This window comes from Harmonia axyridis, chromosome 2, assembly GCF_914767665.1.
Source record: "Harmonia axyridis chromosome 2, icHarAxyr1.1, whole genome shotgun sequence".
Classification (NCBI taxonomy): Eukaryota; Metazoa; Arthropoda; class Insecta; order Coleoptera; family Coccinellidae; genus Harmonia; species Harmonia axyridis.
In genome coordinates this window covers 13,613,170-13,635,493 of record NC_059502.1, presented here as the reverse complement: position 1 = coordinate 13,635,493, position 22,324 = coordinate 13,613,170, and the positions used below count along the sequence as shown (strand labels likewise).

The 22,324-nt window shown below is 33.7% G+C and overlaps 1 protein-coding gene across 2 annotated transcripts; it reads left to right on the top strand.

Moving 5' to 3' along the window:
- Positions 1 to 771: 771 nt before the first annotated feature.
- On the top strand, positions 772 to 21,515 carry LOC123672344 (annexin B9). Of its 2 annotated transcripts, none has more exons than XM_045606422.1 (7): positions 772 to 924; positions 4,483 to 4,536; positions 12,604 to 12,985; positions 18,309 to 18,388; positions 18,800 to 19,043; positions 19,408 to 19,589; positions 21,044 to 21,515. In XM_045606422.1, exons 2-7 carry the CDS (start codon positions 4,504 to 4,506, stop codon positions 21,104 to 21,106), a joined length of 984 nt encoding a protein of 327 aa, XP_045462378.1. In that variant the 5' UTR covers positions 772 to 924; positions 4,483 to 4,503; the 3' UTR covers positions 21,107 to 21,515. The 2 variants fall into 2 exon arrangements, with proteins under 2 accessions (XP_045462378.1, XP_045462377.1); XM_045606421.1 differs by having other exon boundaries at positions 777 to 924; positions 20,870 to 21,515.
- The last annotated feature ends 809 nt before the right edge of the window (positions 21,516 to 22,324 follow it).

Sequence of the window (22,324 nt, the reverse complement as noted above, 5' to 3'; positions counted from 1 at the left end):
TGAACATTTACAAGATATACTAGTGGAAAGGAATAGTCTCAAAGAAACTGAGTTTCTCTGTGTTTATCTCTCCGGGTTCTCTGTCTTCATGAATGTATTGAATACAAAGACTCAACAGAAAACACATTTCCAAAAGGTATATACAAGGTGGAAATAACGTGTCACAGAAATAAAATAAATCAAAACAACTTAACACAAATAGTGGAAAGAAAGAAAATTCCGCATATCAGAGCCATTAAAAAAAGTCAGTCGGAAGAGTGATTGAGTCAAATGAATGTTTGAGCAAATGCGTTCACTTCACATTTTTGATCACTGGTATTAAATCATAGATGTTAAGGATGCAGCTGTACTAAAAGCAGTTACAATTGGTTGAAAGCTGATTCAGCTCTAAAACAATGAATATTTCGACGAGGCTTTGTGGTAATTACCCCCTCTACCCCCCTGGATCCGCTACTGCCATGAAGACTAAAATCTTTCAAATGAAATATTTTTTGATTTAAGTTTTTCCCAAGAGATTATTTAATTGGATTTCTCAAAATGGGTCACCCTATATAATGGGCATTGTACATGCATAAATTAGAACTTCTCGGGAGGTTATATAGTGTTACAAGATCAAAAGTAATGTACTGTGAAAGCAGAATTTTTTAGAAGCGAAGGAAGAGGAAATATGCATTCTCCGAGTACTTTTATCTTCCCATCTGTTTCCGTTTTGACTGAAATTTGCCTTATTCCGGCCCTGAATCTTCCTTTTGACCGTGACCGGATTGAACAACTCGAAATCCAAGCTGGCACAGCAGATCGACGCTGACTGCTAGCAATTTTCACTCATTTTCTGTTACACGAATCCTTCCGTGGGTGTGTCTTCTTTCCACAGCCAACCCCAACTTTAGTCCTTCGTTTTGCTTGTATCTGTTACACACCAAGGTAATTTCAGTTTGTAATATTCGCTTACATGCATTAACAATTTTATAATAAGTTCTGCTGCGTCTTTTCTTGTTCCGTTTTACTCAGCTTGCCGCTAAATAAAAAGTATGCAGCGCATTGTGTATATTCATACCTAAAATAACCGTATTAGGATAAAAATAATGAATTAACGCTAAGCGGATGAAAGGACTAACCTAATATTTTACTGGATTTTAGAATTTTTTTATCGGTATTTCATTACACTTTCAAGAAAATAGCAAAATCAATCGGTTGAAAATTTCGAAACGAACAGAAATGTGACAGGACCGTATTTACCAACGGAGGGGTCAATATAAACCTATGTTTTTATCATTTTATGGGGTCATCAAAGCGGTTTCTTCGCAATATTGAGCCTGAATTACGAATAAAAAATCAGAAGAGCTATATAAAGATGGGTATAATTCCGAATATATTTTTTTACGGTTAAGGTTTATTATTAGGTATAAGAATTTTATAATAATTTCTGATGCGCCTTTGCTGTTTGAGTTTTATACTCCTGCTTGGCGATATATAAAGAAAGTTTGCAGCGTACTGATGTTGTATTATACCTGGTTAAAAATGATGAACACTAAGCGGGTGAAAGAAACTAACCTAATATTTTACGGGATTTTCGAATTCTTTCGATATTATGTTCAAGGAAATGGTAAAATTAATTAGTTGGAAATTTCGAAACCAAGTAAAATGTGGTTGGCCGTGTCTACCATCGAGGTGGTCAATCTAAACTTATGTATGTTTTCATGGGGTCACCAAAGCAATTTCTCCTCAAGATGACGGATGTAATTCAGATTATATTTTTTTACCGTTAAGGTTTATTTGTTTTGATATTTATTCAAAAGATCAATTTGATCAATTGGATAAAAATAAAGAAAATATATTTTGTTCCAACTAGGTATATTGGTTTAGAAGATAGAACTACCACAAAAACGGATATGCTTTTATCGTTATTCTGATTCAAGATAAGAAACTGAATTATTATTGAAAGTGGAAAAGTACATAATAAGATGTGGGCAGTTTTATGAATAGCTACACAATTGATAGTGGATAAGATTCAGCTATGAACTCAGGAGCCTTTTTGTATACAAAGTGTTAACAAATAAGTGCGGAAGTTTCCAGGGGATTATTTTTTGTCGGAAATTGAAGGGGCTTTTTCATGGAAACAAAAGGCATTTTCTTGAAAAGTTACACTCTTGCAAAAATGATATGAATAAATTTTTTTTGTCATTTTTGGAAGATTATACTTTCCAAGAAAAGGCCTAAGAGCTTTTGTTTACAAAGAAGATTCACCCCTTAAAAACATTCGGACTTATTTGGTATAAACATCCTTTATGTACCTATGTATGAACATTAATGTTTACCAAATAACGATAATTCATTTTGAAAACAAAAAATAACACAACTGAGGCAAAATAATTCAGCACTGCTATTTCCAAACCAAACAAATATCGATTTATCGCTTCATTGCTTTGTATTTGCAAATTTTAGTGCCTATTGATTTGCAGATACTATCGATGTTGTTTTGACGATATTTATATTTGGGTGTTTTTTATTGGCTCATCTTATTTACTTAAATTAGTGCTGATACAGTTCACATATTGTTGATAATTCAATGATGACATATAAAAGGGGTCCTTACTTTAATGTTAGTTACGTTTGGAACAAAAAGCATTTCAAATTTTACACTATGGTTCTTATTATTTCCTCTGTTAACAGAAAATATTTTGACTCGTTAAAAAAATATATGAAAATATTAACGAAAAAAATTTAACGATTATTCAGCGGCGGGGTTCGAACCCGCGGTCGCATGTCCCGAATTCTGGATTGAAATTTAAAACATTTATAATTCCGGAAATATACGCGCTATGACTTTTCGGTAAAGAATATTGTATTTAGAATCATCCTGGCATACATCTTTCAAGTTTAATGACTGTGTTGTGTTGAGTTTCAGAGAGATTGGTATTATCTTTCATTTTTATTGCAAAATTGTGATCGTTTCGCTGCTTGTGTGACACGTAGCGCCATCTTGTTGAAAATAAACGTGGTCCACATCAATATCTTTCAATTCCGGCCATAAAAAAAATCATAGATGGGTTGCACAATCCATTCATAGTAACAGTTGCACCAGCCTCAATTTCGATGAATACTTTTGAATTTGATATTTGGTATCCATTGATAATATATTCTATCCTGTCCAATGGAAGTTCTGGACTCTAGAAGAATCTAATATTGTTGAATATATATGTTATCATTTTTATATCATTAGTTTCTTGAGCTCATTTTCCAAATGTATATAAACAGTGTGGATATTTAATGGATTCGGTCCTTACTTGGCGGAAATTCATTATAAATAAAATAAAACGAATTAATTTCCACTATATTAGTGGAAATATAGTGGAAATTAATTCGTTTTATTTTATTTAAACAGTGTGGACTTGAGACTTGTATGTAATTCAGGTTATACCTTGACAGGACTCAGTCAGACTTTCTTCAGTTATCCTTTAAATATTGTTCATTCATATGAATATAAATTCTTGATGATAAACCATGCATGTTAATGTCTATAGAACTACATTGAATATTAATAACTATAAGACCATATTAATTGGAGAAAACTTAATAACCTTCGGTAACTTTTCAGAAATAATAAGAATAGCTATTATTCATTTACTTACGTAAACAGAATTTTAATGTTTTGCTTAAGGTGTCATATAGTCTTCAAAACTTTCTGAAAGAGAGATGACAATTTCAGTAATATACCATGATTGGGTATAAACTCAACAGTTCACGAGTTAATGAGATTCTCATGAAAAAAATTGTTGCGACGAGTTTTATTCGAAAAAACCTTTTCAATTTTCGATTGTGCCAATATTTAGTATTATAAAACTGTTTGCGGTTTGGACCAAAAATGTACAGGGTGTTTAGGAGAAGATCATGAACTTGGACAAATCAGATTTATCAAAACTCAAGATTTTCAAATAACAACCTAATTTTTCACTATTTCAGTCAAATTCTATGTATAAAACTAACTATGTAACGGTGATAGCTACAATAGTTGCGGTTTTCGTTTTCGCCAATGAGTTTCTCATGAAAATTGGCCCTCAGACACCGACATCAATTTTCGTCTATCTATCATGGAAATAGAACTTCCTCTTCAAAAGTGTCCAATTTGGCTCACCCTGAACAATCAAAAAGTGCAAAACAAATTAACTCTACACTCAAATTAGTGGTACGTTCAACGTATATTCGAAAAATTTGAATTTCAATTTGCCGGGAGCACAGATAAATTTTTTTCTGAATTGATTCTCGGAAAATTGATTATTCAGTTCACTATTCCTCTTAAAAGTATAAACACCAATGAATGAGTAACCTCTGGTTCAGATAGGTAATAACTAATTGTGGATATGATGTCATCATTCGCGTTGGATATACAAATCGCCGGTTTTATTGATGTAAGGTTAGTCCTACTCGATCCTTCACAGTGAGAGTATCTGATCGATCTGAGTGATTTTTTTTTGTTTCTAGTCAATTCAACACAATCGCAAGATGACAACTGGTCAACAATACTACCCATTCAAAGTGAGTATCCATAGAAACATTAGTTGTTTAATTTATGTGATATTTTGTATTTTATATTTACTTCCTTTAGGTGTGAGGAAGTATAAATACGCCTAGCTTACTTTCGTTTTCATGTGAAATGCTGTTTTTTAATCATATTTCAATATTGTCTTTGATTTTGAATAATTGCCAGTAATGATAATCAGGTTAGGTGAATAAATTTCAAATAAAACTGAGTAAATTAACATAAAATGAAGATGATTGATCACACCGAGTGTTTATGAAGAGAAAATATCAAATGGTTTTTTATTTCAGTGAAAATGAGTGTAGGTTGAAATTCAATGTATCAATTTCTCAAGTCTCAATTGCGAGGGAGCTATAATACTCATATTATATTATTTGCACATTGCTAAAGTATAGTAAAAATATAAAACCCCAGAATCAGATGAAAATTGTCCTTGTCCAAAATTATAGCTGGGTATGCTCTTTACTAAATTCTAAAATCTATAGATACATTAATAAAGTAGAAGACACCGGTATGTCTATACACTCAATAAATTAATGAAAAAATGAAAGTGGACGATAAGAAAATAGTAACCGAACACAAAAATTCATTCTTCAAAATTCTATCTGTTTGTACACGCTTATTTCAGAAACTACTGCACTGATTTTATTCTGGTTTTCCCTGAGATGAGTTTGGGGATACATTCAGGCTCCCTCCAATTGAAATCGGATGAAAGAGAATTTAATTATCATCATATCAAGATAGTCTGTCACGTGGGCGAAGTCGCGGGCTCAAATATTGTTGAATATAAGTTCTTGATGTTCGAACATAGTGTTCCGAACCAAATATTTGCATTTTTTATATTATCAAAATTCAAATATTATTTTTTGGAATTATAAAGGGAAGGTTTAACGCAGTATTGTAAACGAAATTTTTGCATTCACATTTTAGAAAGTGCCAAATTTTGAAATAAAATCAAACAAACCTCAAATTAAAAACCAGGTGTATATATGTATACCTTAAATTCAACAAGAAAATCTTCAAAACTTTTTTGGTTTGGTGATAAGATCCATAAGTATTGAAGGCTAAAAATTTGAGAATCAATGAATCAAATGCGAAATATTTTGTCCACACACAATAATGAAATTGAAAACATAAATTGGTACTATGATATTGCATATAAATGAATTCCTATCCCCAATAGTTTCAGAGTTATGAAATTTTGAATATTTTATTTGCAATTTCGAAACCTACATCCTAGGATAATATTGATTGTTGGAATTTTTTGAATGGCTCTTATGTTCTATGAGGTGCAGGAAATATGCAATTACAGTATAATTATTAATGGTCATGATAGATTTTTTCCTCCAAATTGTATATATAATTCACATTTCGTGGTATCCCATTCATATGGAATTAATAGTCACTGACTCACAAAACAACTATGAATTCCAATATATACAGCAGGTATGGTACTACCATTACTCAATAGAAGGTCATGAACTATGATGAAATATACTGGAGTCGTTCTTGCAAGATGTTACCTTGCTGTGTACAAAGATATAAATCTTTCATTCTTGAAGATTCAAGGTCTTCGAGTCAATAGCATTCTTAGTCTAATTTTAAGGTGTAATTTTGTCGGACGTGAGAACAGAAATAGATTATTCTTAGACCATTGTTTTCATCTTTTTTGGCCACATTGTGTTCTTTGGAATTCATTAGATGAAAGGAATCGCAAAATCAGATAATAATGGCCAGCCTGTACTATACTACCTGATGAATATTCTTCCTACCTATCTCCCCTTGCAGTAATACATTTTTTACATTATTTATTCATCTTATATTTTATAAATTCATTTTTTCATTTTATAACAAAATTGGGTACAATAAAGAACGAATTTTGATTAAAATTCATGTATGTATATACAATGAAAAATCCGATTTTTCATTTGCCATCTGCGTCTGGATTTTTCCATAAGAAAGAAACATACCTTTTGTTTAACAAATTAGTCACTTATTCAAATAATGAGTCCACCTTACGTTGCTTGGCTTTTAGATAAGATTCTTTACTCAGAAAATACACCTATGTTCAGCAGAATTTGGGAAATAGCAGAATATCATTAGTCTGATACTATTAAAAGTTTGCTGACAAATAATATGTAAATTTTTAAAGAATATATAAAACTCCGAATAGCAAATTGAAAATTTTATATTGACTCTAAAAAAATGCAGTTCTACAATTTTTTGTGGCCATGACTTTGATAAATTAAAGCAATAAGCGTACTAGTTTAATTAGTTTGGTTTGGCAGATTCATATTTCATATTCATTGCCTTGTGAATGGGATGTTTTATGATAATTATTTATATCTTCCTTATCACTTAGTAAACACACATGAATCAGTGTTATGCATATGTCATGTGATGTTAGTAAGGTTGAATTTTATAAATCAATATTGCAGTTTCATGGCTATCTCTACGGTTTTTATTTAGGATTTCGTATCGTTATTTTCAAAAATTGAATAAAAAAGTTGGCTCTTTTGTCATTCATTGATTTTGCTGATCTATGAGCTTGATTGATTCTATTATTATGATCGTTTGGTATTCCCCATTGATCAAGAACTGTCAGTTTCGAAAGTTGAAAAACCCTAAAATCAATTGAAAAAAGAATAACAAACCTTATCGTTTGAGAGCGTTCAAAATTTGAAAATTACAGATAATGTGATGAAATGATAGATCAATCGGTTCAGGGAACGAGGACTCAATTCATTTTTCAATAATTTGAAGTTATTCAATGATGAAATTGTAAACATGTGTTTTCATACGAGTAAATACGAGTTGAGATATTGAGTAATATTGCTGAAGGAAATGAACCATGTACCTATGTTGTGAAATAGGCTTATTTTCCTCTTTTGAATGGGTACCTACTCAGCTAGTAATATTAAGAATAAATTTGATTTGAAGCCTTTATGGCTAAATCAAACAGTACAATGGGATGAAAGAATATACATACAAGCTTCATTGAGACTATTGTAATAGAGAAATTAAATTGAATTGCAGGACGTTTCTAAGAACATCCTTACTTACTCAATTCATACAGAGGGAAGGAGAATTAACAGGCCAATTGAAAAGTCCCCGGTCTACCATAGTACAACACATTTTTTTTTTTGGAAAATTCGATTTTATTATTCACCATAGTTACCTTCGAGGACGATACAGCGATTATAGCGATCTTCAACTTTTTCGATACCATTTTTGTAGTACGATTTGTCTTTCGCTAAAAATAGGCCTCAGTTTCGATTACTTCTTCATTGGTGCTAAATTTCTTTCCAGCGAGCATTTTTTTGAGGTCTGAGAACAAGAAAAAGTCGCTGGGGGCCAGATCTGCCGAATACGGTGGATGCAGAAGCAATTCGAAGCCCAATTCATGCAATTTTGCCATTGTTTAAATTGATTTGTGACACGGCGCATTGTCATGATGAAAAATTACCTTTTTTATCAAATGCGGCCGTTTTTTAACGATTTCATCCTTTAAACGATCCAATAACGCTATTGATGGTCTGGCCATTTTGGAGGTAACAGCCTCTTTTGGGCGTCCACTGCGTTCGCCGTCTTTGGTGCTCATTTCACCACGTTTAAACTTAGCATACCAATCAATGATGGTTGATTTTCTAGGTGCAGACCCCGGAAACTCTTCATCAAGCCAAGATTTTGCATCAACTTTTTTTTCCTTCAAAATGCAATATTTTATCAGCCCACGAAATTATTTTTTTTCCATCTTTTTTCAAATAACAAAAGTAGCTACACTCACAACGCAATATCTCACAAACTAATGGTCCGACAGCTGCCAAATTTTGACACGTATCGTTTGAAGGTTGGTACTAACTGAAAATTATATGGATTTGATACTAGCACCGCCATCTGTGCATCTGACCGGGACTGGCCTAATATATTGTAGAGTTTTACGAAAAATTGAATATCTGTTCGTCTTACATAATTCAAAGTCGAGTAGTATGAAATTTTTATTTCACACTACAAGTCGTTGAAGCCTGAAAATTGTCCTGAATTCGATAGAATTCACCTTCTGTATGTTTCGATAAAAATTTGGTAATGTGATGAAAGATAATGGGCAGACATCCCACAAAATTAATTAACTTAGATGAGTGATTTTTCACCTATATTTAACGGTTGATGGATGCTAATAAAACATTACATTTGACGACATGTTAGTGTAAACATTCCGTACATACAGTGAACACTCGATTCTAAAAATAGAATTTATTGGAATCAGGGGCACTTGAACACTCTGGTAATTTCTTATTTCGAAGATAAAATACATAACATCCATTATCAGTGTGACTTATTTTTGGGTTTGATGAAGTTTTAGGTCGATTTGAAATTTTCTCAGCTTACTTTGCGTTATATAGAATTTTAAAGTCGAATGAATATGGTCATTGAACTTTTGAATAGGAGAAGTTAACAATAAGAAAATGAGCAAAGCACTCACGTGAAGTAGGAAGCGTTTGTTCATTCATGCGCCAATTGTGGTTTTGAAGAACTATACATACAGGGTGGTCCAACGAAAACTAAATACCTGGATTTTGCTACTTTAATATTTGGAAAATCGCTCGGATCCGTCAATTTTTGATGATTCGAGAGAGAATAACGTTTCCGCTTTCTTCATCCCCGTAACTTCAACCCCCTAACGGGGGTGGGCCCAACCCCTTGATTTTGAATAAGAATGAGGGGTGTTGCGATACCTCATTTTGAAGATCTTATCGAGTACAATCTGAACTTAAAATGTCGTTTCAAAATATCCATCGATAATCAAATAGCAGCGAAAAAGAGGTAATGTGAAATTTATCGGGTGAAAATAATTCGTATTCGACACATTTCAAAAGTATTTGATAGTGAGTATGCACTCTTCACTATTTTATCTGTCATTTCGTTATCGATGGATATTTTGAAGTGAAATTCCTTCCTGACTTCATGTCAGTGCTGTCCTATTTTTTTTTCGATTTTCTTCTTGAATTTTGTATGGTTCTGATGAATCTATCCCATAGAATAATAAACATAGACATGGTTAGATTACGTTGTATGATTGTGATATATTTTGAAATCCTCAATTTCACTATATCATCATGAATGTATATTATATTGAATGAAATATATTTATTTGAGTGATTCCCGATTAAATAAGCAAATTCGAATATTTGGAATTAGATATTTTTCCTAATTGTCGAATTTATAACAAGCAGAATATTTATTATTTTCTGTATCTATCTGCTGAAATCCAAGGTTTGGCAACTTTTGCTCTACTAGTGTCATCGGTTGTTTCACGTCGTCGTTTGACGCGCTTGAAGTTTGTTTTCTGAATTTCTGATATATTTAGGTATTCATCTCAATATATTTTGAGTTATATGAAACGTTGATTTACTATGGGACATAAGAAGTGCGTTCTTTGTGGAGAAACTCGCGAATTGAGTGAAATATCGTATCACTGATATGTTCTCATTTCCGCGCGCTTCATGTCAAATTTGATAGATCATGTTGGGGACAAAATTTGCTTACTGAAAATGACATATGCTCCCTTTATCTATGTTTATTACTCTGAGGTCGAAACTAACCGTTCGGGACTATCCCGACTTAAAATTCGAAAACTACAGACATTGTGACGAAATTATAAAGCAACCTGTTCAAGGATATAGAGCTCAAAAATTATTCAATCAATATCTAGCAAATTCATCAGTTACTTCGATAAAATATTTTCCTTGGTTTTGACTTTTCCATAGTTTGTCCATTTAAAGCTAACTACCCACCACAGGTATGCACTTTCAATTTCAATTCACACAGCATTACAATGATACAATTATGAAAAGTGAGTCATAACACAACCTTGTACCCCATAGGATTTTATGTTGGTCACAACCTTCACAGTTTCGGTTGTTAGGATTCACATAGATACACGTTTACGTCATTAATTGTTTATTTCTGTAACGATGACTTCATTCTGAACAGGTCGTTGTGTTAACACCATTCAGATAAATTGTATATTTGTCTTGAATCTTGTATGTTTCTCTTTTGATAAGATTGGACGACGTATGTCATATTTGATTGATTATTCATTAAAACACAAGCTGACTGAACATATTTTTGTAATGGATTTTGTTTGGGGTAGGTCAAGTGTTGTAATAGAGAGGTTATTTGATGGATTTTGCGTGTTATCAGCGTTATCATTAATTTAGAGATGTTTTTCTTTTTTTCGTTTAATGAGTTGGGATAATTTAAGTACTCAGTGTATTTGGAAATAAAACATTGAGATCGAAAAATGTTTCTATCTAGTGAACAGATACTTGGCCATCATTCTTATTTTTAGTTCTCTTTATTTTTTTGATGATTGTAGAATATATAGAATCCAAAAATTCGACCTTCCACCCTCCAGAGCATTTTTTGTAAGCTGTTTGTGCTTTCTGCATGTAATTTCGTACAAAATCAGTTGTTTGTTATACTGCATTTGTTTCTTTGCTCCAGAATACAATCCAAGAATTTGGAAGGCAAAAATTGAAACCATTCAAAATCGCCAAATTTCAAACCTGTATTGCCACGTCAGGAACATTTGTGCTAAATGTTGGTTTGTTGAGTTGAATAAAGATTTTCTTCCATGAAAGTTTTTTCAAGTCTCACATTATTTTCTCAAAAAAATTGTTACCTACAGTATCAATTTTTTTGAACCATCAATTAGATAAATCTAATAGATCAGCAAAAAAAAGGGAATGTCATTAAAAAAAAAATGTCACTCCCTAAAATTGAATGACGTTATAATTAGAATAATAATAATGTCATTAATAGAATTCTTATACCATAGTGGCTGATAAAAAACTAAAATTGACCTTTCTGAGCGTTTTGCTTGAAAAATTTTCAATAACGGGGTTATAAATTTTGTTCCTTACTTTATATACACACTGTATAAATAACTGTAAATTCGATTTGATTGTTAAGTCATTAAATCAACATAAACTTTGGTAAATTTAACGAAATTAATGACATCTGCGAAAAACTCATCAATTTGTTTAGGATAAAAAAATAAATATTTACATAGGTATATACAGACTGAGTTATTTGCTCATGATGTAGATATGTATGAGTAAATATGGAAGAAACATTAAGGGTGTACACTACCTTTCTCATAAGTTTCTTCAGTGTAGATTCATTTTGATTCTATGCGGAAATCACTTGATCGATTCTTTCAATTTGTGAAAAAACCTTCGTATGGCAGTTTAGAATAAATTCACCAATTTTTTTTCGATAACAAATTTATAGTCTTTGTTTTATATTACTTTGAATATTGAAAAGTTTTCCAATGGTTCCCAATTATTTTAATGATGAATTTCAAAATTTTTCATTGTCATGAATTACCGAACACTAAACTTTAATAGGTACTAAAACTTCAAGCCAATTGTCATTTATAATAACAATAATAATAATAACCGTCTTTATTAGGCGAAAGTTTAGCTATAGCTATAGCTATTTTTACACTTTTATCGCTTTCTTATATATTTTGATATTCTGAATTTTCAAATTAAAATAGTTACTCGAAAACTTTTTCTTCTTTATCAGCCACATATTGTCCACTCCTGGACGTAGGCTTCTTTCAAACGTATCTATACATTATTTTTGAAAATCTCTAAATCGATTGTATGTACCAATTTCTCATCGGAATATAAAATTCCGAAAATTTTGAAATTCATCATTGAAATAATTGAGATACTATGAAAAACTCTTCAATTGTTATAAAACAAAAAGTATGAATTTTTCGGTGGAAAAAAATCACTGAGTTTATTCTAGTGCCACATGAAGGTTTCTTCCAAAAATTGAAAGAATTGCTCAAGCGATTCCGTTAAAGAATCAAAATGATTCTGCACTGAAGAACATAGAGACAAAGGTAGTGAACACCCTTAAGCATCAAGCTCTTTGGTGCACTCATAGGAAAGGCAAATTCAACCCTAGAAAAATTGATATTCTGCGAAATCAAGATAGTAACCAAATCGTATGAATCATCTTATTAATTTTTTCTTAATTTTTTTCAGTGTACCCCAACTGTCTACCCTGCAGATCCCTTCGACCCCGTCGAAGATGCAGCCACCCTCAAGAAGGCCATGAAGGGCTTCGGCGCTGACGAGAAAGCCATCATCGACATCTTAGCAAGGAGGGGCATTGTACAAAGATTGGAAATAGCCGAAACCTTCAAAACCTCCTATGGCAAAGACTTAGTGTCCGAACTCAAGAGTGAACTTGGTGGAAAGTTTGAAGACGTCATGGTTGCCTTGATGACTCCCCTGCCTCAATTCTACGCCAAAGAACTCCACGATGCCGTCGCTGGTTTGGGAACAGACGAAGAGGCCATCATTGAGATCTTGTGTACCTTGTCTAACTACGGAATCAGAACAATCGCCCAATTCTACGAGAATAGTAAGGATATTTTCGATCTATAAATATTTTATGGGGATTGGAAGCTTGAATTTCTTGATTCTGATTGGCATGTACAGGGTATTTCACGAAACTGGATTTTGTGGCTTATCCTTTGAGCAATATTGAAAAGTGACCCATCTCAATGATAGTATTTTTCACGGGCTATCCAAATATGTTATCGGAAAAACTATCGATTCAAGGCATGGAAAATTATTGAGGAAAAACCGTTTTTCCAAAAAAAAAAAATAAATGTTTTTTAAAATTGACTGATTTTCAAAATGAGAAGGTCTAGACTATTTCTCGCCAATTGTTTCACCAATTTTACTTCCGGTTTTCAAGAAAACAGAAGATTTCATCTTGCAAATATATTTCATAACATTTTCTCATATTTTCTGAATGCTCAATCCATTCTGAATCCGAATATGTGAATATAGTGGTGGTTTTATATTTATTTCAAGCAATCCCATTCAAAATCAACTTTTAGGAAATTCAGATTTCATAGTCGGAAAATATATCCATGTGTTTGTTGTGCAATAAATATTTGATTGTCGAATTTTGGAGTTGTCATTCTAGATTATAATGAATATAAAGCTTCTTTTATAATCTCTCTCCATCTTCTTTAACCACGATAGTGGCTGAAAACTTGAAAATTTGACAATCAAATAGGTATTTATAGAACCATAGACAACGTTTTATATATGATATATATATTTTGTGAATATGGAATCTGAATTTTTCCAGTTTGATTTCAAATGGAATGGCTTGAAATAAATATAAAACGACCACTTTATTTACATATTTCTAATCAGAATCGGTTGATCATTCAGAAAATATGAAAAATCATTAGGAAGTATATTTTGCAGAAAAAAAATTCCGATTTCTTGAAAACCGGAAGTTCAAATGGAGGAACTATTGGTGAGAAATTCTCTATAGCCCTTCTTATTTCGAAAACCAGTCAAATTCGCAAAAATTTTCTTTTTGGAAAAACGGTTTTTCCTCAATCATTTTCCATGCCTTGGTTCGATAGCTTTTTTAATAACATATTTGGATAGCCCGTGAAAAATACTGTCATATTGAAGGGTCACTTTTCAATTTTACTTGAGGGAGAAACCACAAAATCCAGTGACCCGCTTACGTGAAACACCCTGTACTTGGTGATTCAACTTTTAGTATAATATATATATATAAGTATCGGGTCAAAACGTTCTCCGACGTCTTCCGATTTCTAATCGCCATTCGGCCCGGTCTCTCCATAGTTCTTCGCCTAGGTCGGTGTCTCTCATCTCTTTGTCGACGCCTTCCCTCCAACTTTTTCTAGGTCTTCCTCTTCTTCTACGTCCTTGTGGGGTCCATTTAAAGATTTTCTTCGGAATTCTATTGTCCGGCATCCTCTGTACATGGCCGAACCATATGAGCTGTTTAGTTCGGATGTCATTCACGATGTTACTTTTGACACCCATTATTTCTCTTATTCTTTCATTACGAATTCTTTCTATTCTTGATCTGCCCGCCGATCTTCTCCAGAAGTCCATCTCGGTAGCCATGAGCATTTTTTCAGTTTTAGCCTTTATTGGCCATACTTCCGAGCTGTATGTTACAATGCTCTTAACAATTGTGTTGTAAATCCTTTTTTTATTTTCTTTGGATATATTTTTATCCCATAAAACACCATTGAGCATCGATATCGCCCTCCTGCCGAGGGTATTCCTTTCTCGTATCGATTCATCGAGAACTCCATCCTCCGATATTCTTAATCCCAGGTATTTGTAGGCCTTGCACTGTTTTATTGATTGAGAGCTAGACAAAGTCAGGTCCAGATCAGAGCTCTGCCGACCACCACCAATGCACAAGTATTGTGTCTTTTGGATGTTCACCTCCAGGCCCCATTTGGCATACTCCTCTACTAATTTGCGTGTCATGTAGTTCAGGTCATCTACATCCTGGGCTATCACAATTTGATCGTCCGCAAACGAAAGCGTGTAGAGTGTTGTTTCCTCATCCAATGGAGTACCCATATTGTGGCATTTGCTTTTCCAAACCTTAAGTGCTCGTTCCAGGTATATTTTGAATAATGAAGGTGACAAACAGCATCCTTGCTTCAATCCTTTTGACACGCTGAATCTCGAAGTAAGCTTATTTCCTAATTTAACTTTCGCTCCATAATTCTCGTACAGCGATTTGACAGCTTTGAGTACTTCCACATTGATGTTGCTTTCTTGCAAGATCTCCCAAAGTTTCGCCAACGGTACACTATCGTATGCTTTTTTAAGGTCGACAAAGAGCAAATGTACTTCTTGATTGAAGGACAGTTTCTTCTCAATGAACTGAGTGACTGTAAAAAGATGATCAATCGTTGATCTGCCCGCTCTAAAACCGGCCTGTTCTTCTGCCTCCATTTCACCGTATTCTTCCTCTATCCGCTTTTTGAGGATTTTTCCGTAGGTCCTGCTCAAGGTATTCGAGACGGATATACCACGGTAATTGTCACATCTACTCTTGTCGCCTTTTTTATGAATAGTTGTGATGTAAGATGTGTTCCATTCACTGGGCACCGCTGACTCGTTTATACACCTTTGAAAGAGATTTCTCAGCCTCTCATACAGTTTGTCCGATCCATACTTTATCAATTCAGCAGGGATGTTACCAGGTCCGGGAGATCTACCATTTTTCAACTGTTGACATACATTTTCAACTTCTCTTGTATTTATCGTAACTGGTGTTCCTTGAGTTGTTATGTTAACATCTGCATAGCCTGTTGTTGTGAATTCTTGCCTATCTTCATTGAGCATGTCAGCGAAATGTTGTTTCCATTCATTAGGTGTTATAGGTGAAATGATTTCCTTAGTTGTGTCGTTCCTCATTTTCTTCAGTACTCTCCAGCTTTCAGTACTCCTTTTCCCCCCGAGGTAGGCATTTAGTCGCTGGCATGTGTTCTCCCACTTATCATTCTTTTTCTTTGCGATCATATACCTAACCTTTTTCTGTTGAATTTTGTATCTTTCTCTGTCATTAGCGTTTCCAGAACTTAGGTATTTCTGGTATTCTCTTCGTTTCGCCTCTATCTCACCTTCTATTTCATCATCCCACCAGTATGGTTTTCTTCGTTTGCTCTGTTGGTTTTGAGTGCCTAATGCTTCCGATGCCGCTGAGTGTAAGCAAGATTTTAAGTGGTTGTATTCTTCCTCAATGGTGTCAAAATATTCAATGTTCAATTTTGTGTCCAATCGCTGTTTATATAGGAGTTTGATGCTTTCGTGATCGAATCCTTCCAAGTTGTATCGGATAGGTGATAGCACTTCGTATTCTGTATCATTTTGAGAATCTGAAGGGGATTTGCGTAGTTTCTTGTCATAAGAAGCAGTAATTCTGGTCTTTAAAAAGTAATGATCGCTTCCACAAGAGATGCCTCTGTTCACCCTCACGTCCTCGTAGATTAATCGGGAGTTCTGTCGTGTAATCACATAATCTATGATACTTTTCAGGTTTTTCGTATTTTGAGTCCATGTGAACTTATGGATGTCTCGGTGTTGGAAGAATCCATTCAAGATTTTTAGCTGGTTTTGTTCACATACCGATATTAACCTTTTGCCATTATCATTTTCTGTTGATTCACCGAATTCTCCAACGACGTAGTTTCCTTTCTTTCTCCCAACCCTTGAATTAAAGTCTCCTAATATAATAAGTTCTCTGGATGTTCCGATTTTTCCTATCTCCTGATGTAGTTGTTCGAAGAAGGCGTCTTTTTCCTTGACTGTTTCATCGTCATTTAGAGCATAAACACCCAATACTGTGACTCGGTATCCGTTCAATATAAGGTTGATCTTAATGAGCCTCTCGTTAATAGGCTCCCAATTAGATATCATTTTCCTGTATCTTTTGTGGACCAGAATCGAAACTCCACGTTTCGCCCGTTGATCTTTGGATACTCCACTAAAAAAGTGGTCATAGTCACCCCAGCTCTCCGACCCTTTGCCCTTCTTCTTTGTCTCCGTCAATACAGCGACATCGACCCTCAAGTGTTTGAGCTCACTCACAACTTCATTGACCTTCCTAGATAGACCCTGTACGTTCCATGTTCCACAAATCGTTGTCCTTTTTCTAAGCTTATTTCGTTTCCGATGTAAATCCGTCCGTTTCCGAGGCATTCGATTAGAATTTTTTGCTTGTAGATTTTTTTTAAAGGTGATGGGTAGCAGGCCCATCGCCCCAACCCCCAGGCTTGGAGGACCAGATATTTTTGTTCATGGTTGTTTTCCACTAGATTGATTGTTATTTCCGTAACTCGAGAGATCAATCTTCCCTATAGTTGTGGTTCTTCCGCCTTCCAGACTACTTGAAATGCAATATCTCAACTGGCCTGTCTGCCGTTGACCGGTTTACCTGTATCCTAGGTAGGAGCCCTCACAGAGTGCTATCACCCGGGCCAGATGAACTCAGGTTTTTTAACGAGGTTGTTACTCCTCCCCCTCCTCCTTTCTCATCTCTTGAGTGATGAAACCCCAGGCTTGGGACTGGTACAGCGGAGTTTTAGTATAATACCTTCATCATCTATTGAATCTATCTACCTTTTACAACTTCAATTATCTAACTAACATATTAGATAATAGATTACCGGTAGAGGTTAGGTCGTAGTTGAACACATTTAAATACTTTGGATTACATGTGAAACCTTTTTATAAGAAAATTGCGACAGTTTCCATCATCGTTCAGAAAAAGTATGACCAGTTGGTTATTTAGAGTGATTACCATCAGCAGACTCATCGATGTTAGTGTTCCTCATATGACCCATATTCTTCTCGTTTTTTCTCAAAATATAATATATTTTTTTGATTAATTTATCTCAATCTAAACATTAGGTACACAATTTTTTATTTCATCTGTAAATTTTGTGAAATGTGAAGTTTAACTAGTGAAGTCGAATCATCTTGTATATGTTCTTTCTCGCGTCATTATTATATGCTTAGGGTTATTTTTGATATATATCAGCAGATACAGGAAGTAGAATCTAGAATAACAGATATAATAGACTGGATTTTACGATTATCACAAATACGTTATTTTTGAATTCAGTTGGTTATTAGCCAATAATTTTATCGTAGAACATGTGAAATGGGCTGATAATTCAGGGTTTATTTTTACTGCTTTATTTCTTCTTCAAATTTTGTGAGACTCAATACACAACGAGAAAGAAAAACTTCTATGAATGCTTTATTGTCCATCTTGTTATCTTGTAATGCAGTTATATTCCAAGTTAGTAAATAATATTTTGAATAACTTGAATTAAGAAAAATTGATCATAATTTTAATTTGCATTTTTCTTTAGTGTATGGCAAACCACTCGAAAAGGATTTGAAAGAAGATACTTCTGGACATTTCAAAAGATTATGTGTTTCTCTCTGCCAGGTATGTAACAGAATTAAAGTACTTAATTTAATTAAATATTATGAATTTCAATTAAGTATTTGACTCAATATAATAAGCAATGATGAACAAAATCAGAAAAACAAATTTCAAGATCTTGCTTATTATTTAATATTCGATTTTGCATTGTCCAAGATTTGAGTTAAAAGGTGAAAACCTCGATATTTTTTTTCTTGAATTGCAAGATATTGTATAGGACCTACCTATAATATTTTCCAATTGAAATTATTGTTAAAAAGTCATTAAACAATTCTGAAATTATTTTCCCATAATAATATCTGCCGGCCGACAATAATTTTTAGAACAAGTACTAGTAGTTAAGGCATACTGACAAAATATTATAAGTTTGCATAATTTGACTGTTGAAAACACTAAATTTCGAATATATTTCAGGCTAACCGTGATGAAAATCAAGGTGTGAACGAAGCACAAGCTACTGCCGATGCTGAGGCCTTAATTAGCGCTACTGATGGCTGGGGTACCGAAGAATCAGAATTCAACAAAATCCTGATCACTAGGAGTTACCAACAACTTAGGGCAACTTTCGCTGAATACGAAAGATTATCTGGAAAAGACATTGAAAGTGCAATTAAAAAGGAATTCTCTGGAAGCATAGAGAAAGGATTACTTGGAATTGGTAAGACAACCTTCTGACAACCTAAATATACTATACGCCATTGAAAGCAGTTTGATCAATTTAGCTTGCAGATTCATGTATTTGGTAAACATGTACCTAGACGGTAGATCATTAGAAACTGTAGACTTACAACCTGGTGCATCTTGTAGATTTGCATATTCTGTTTTGTTCAACCTTCTGAACTTTGTACTGTTTACATTTAAATCTAGAAATAGAATCAATCCATATTCTGTGCTCAGGTTTTCTCGATTTTAAGCAGGAATTAAAAAACACATATTCCGAAAAATTTACAACTCACACCTAAGAAGTTTGAAACGTTGAAAATATTTTTACCGCAAAGTAATGATAATTTCTTGTATTTCAGTCAAATGCGTGAAAAGCAAAGTAGGATACTTTGCCGAACGTCTCCACGATAGCATGGCAGGTTTGGGAACCAATGACAAAACTTTGATCAGAATAGTTGTTTCAAGGTCTGAAATCGATCTGGCTGACATTAAACAAGCATTCTTGGACAAATATGGAAAAACATTGGAGAACTGGATCCAGGTGAGAACCATTCTCTTTTTCTCTCAATCCTAATCATTTAGTTTATAAATTAGATTTGTTATGTAGTAACGATAGGTAGTATCTAACATCAAGTTTACTATTTGTTTGTTTGTAGCATGAATCAATTATGAATATCTTTTATGCCAGTTTTTTTAACGTTTTTTTATTTAGGAACTTTTTCATTTTTAATTTTGTATTACGAGCTAGCGATTAACCGATTAGCTCTATTAGAAATATATCATTATAGTGGTTAAAAATCTTGGTGATGGTTCTTTATAGAGAGGTCGCCACGGCTATTTCCCATATTTAAAAAGCTCTTGAAAATAATTTGAGGGTTCAGTATTTTAAAGTTATCTTATGATAATTATATCGTCCAAATGATGGTGGGTAATACACAGATTGAGCCTCTTGTAGGGTTTCCGAGAATAGTGAGAGTTTTTTCTCAACTACAATCTTTAGGTTGTCCAGAACGTTGTCTTCGAGGAAACTCCACATATAAAATTTTTGTAGCTCACTTTGGAGACCTCTTGATGAATAGCTTGTGCTCTAGACCATAAGGCTGAAACTAGAAGCATTCTGGATCATGATCTTCACAGAATTCCTTGATTTTTTGAGAGTAAAAGTAGATCATAATTCACTGTAACAATGATGCTGCCCTGTTCAAAAAAGAAAGATCTATTGATGCCTATAAACAGAACAGCACGCTAAACTGAGACTTTTGAGGTGTGTAGGGGTTTTTGATGAAGCATTTGAGGGTTGCCAGTTGCGGAGCAACAGAAGTTTCGCTTATAAATACACCCTGAGGGATAAGAGTACAGCCATAGGATTTTTTTCAAGGACCACCTGGCAATGTTTAACAATTCCTTGACAATCATGCTTTGTATGGGTGCATCCTGAGGTCAATATGCAGATTCCTCCTATAGTGCCTGAAATCTGAGGAGTAGGAGCATGTTGTGTACTGAAACAAGATAAGGACTTCCCAATAGTTGTCCTCACTCTAGCAATGTTTTTGGGGGTTCTGGTGGTGAACCAATTTGAGGATCTAGGACTTCAAGTGCAACCAAGACAGAATAATCGTAGACGACGACAAACTGTATCGCTTTTTGAAGGCTCTTCTCGCTGCTCTCTCTACCATGGCACTATTAACTCCTTCAAACTAAAATAGCTTCCCTCTGGGAGCTGCAGTTCACTCACCGTAATCTTTTTAAATGTGGGAGCTAGTCGAGGCGTACCGAATACTTCTTCTTCTGCATGAGGCTTAAACTCACTGTTCTTTTCAGGGTGATACGTCCGGAGACTACAAACGAGTTCTTCTGGCCATCATTGACTAATTCACCAATTCCTTATTCATGATAAGCACCATCACTGTGCCCTACTACTACTTAACGCAAGCTTATCGAAACTGCCATAAAAGAAATGTTCAAAATTTTTTTATATCTTTTATATATTTGCAGGATAAAGCTCCGAGTCAACTCAAATATGTACTGACAGTTTTGAGCTTAGTTGGAGGTTGTTGAGATATTTCGCCTCAGGAAACGTTAAGTCTATTATATTACTCAAAACGAATCGAATTAACTTAAAACTTAGATATTTGTTTTTATTTCTCATAATTTTCTGTTCAGTATTAAATGATGAATTTCCAGTAATATGTCATATTCTACTTATATTATGGAAAATGTTGCTTCAGTTCTGTATGCAGAGAGAGTATTTATTCAAGTTTTGTTGTATTTGTTAGATCTTGCTTAACAAAGTAGGGATATTTAGATTGTATTGAAGTTTAAGAAAGTTTAATAACTGTTTCAATAAGTACTGAGGTTCAGGGCACGTTTCCCTAATTATATATTTTATTGTGAAATGTTTTACACATGTGCTTTAATTGGGGCTTTTGAAATAAAATATGTACAAATTAAATTTTCTACCAAATTTCATTCCTTCTTTTTCTCTCTTGTTTTTTATATTTATAGTTATTGGAATCTGTTTATCATTGAAAAATTATTCATATCATCAGTGGAGGGTAAAGTATCCGAACGATTTGGAAAAATATTAACTTGAAGAAATAGCTTTCTTTTTTTTTTAATTCTGAACATTCGAATTTTTCTTTGTGAAGTAGAACAACGTAGAACAACACATCTAGGTGCTCCCAATTACATGGATTTGGCTTTTGTGTACTTCTACGAGTTCGAATTCATCAAATTTTGCAAGTAGATTATTGATTCAATATAGCAAGTTATTCGAGTACACAATAGATGAATATTCTACTGAAGTTGTAGTAACCACACTTTTATACAAACGGAATAATTACAAGCTAGGTAGCTTTTAGTTTCTGAATATAATAACATCGCTACCAAAACGTTTGTTGAACGCTTGCAAAGGTTCTATTGGTTAGAGTGTTTTCTGAACAAATCTGAGGTCAATACTTTCTGGTCTGTGACATGCTAGAAAATATAGAATGACGTCATACTGCACAACAATATCTTATATAATTTTTTTTTGGAAGAACAGCACCATATATAAAAAAATAAATGCATTGCTTGGATCGATTTTCCCCTCTTGGATATATTTCGTTAAGATTATACCTAATAGTATCAAAACACGGAAGAAGAACATTCTGAATTTAAATACAGGGTGTATACAGGGTGATTCATGGGCGGAAGCTAAGGATAGATAGAGGACACTGAGGTAAGTCTGAATAAACAATCTTTATAATCAAGATACAGAAACACAGAATGTTTTCT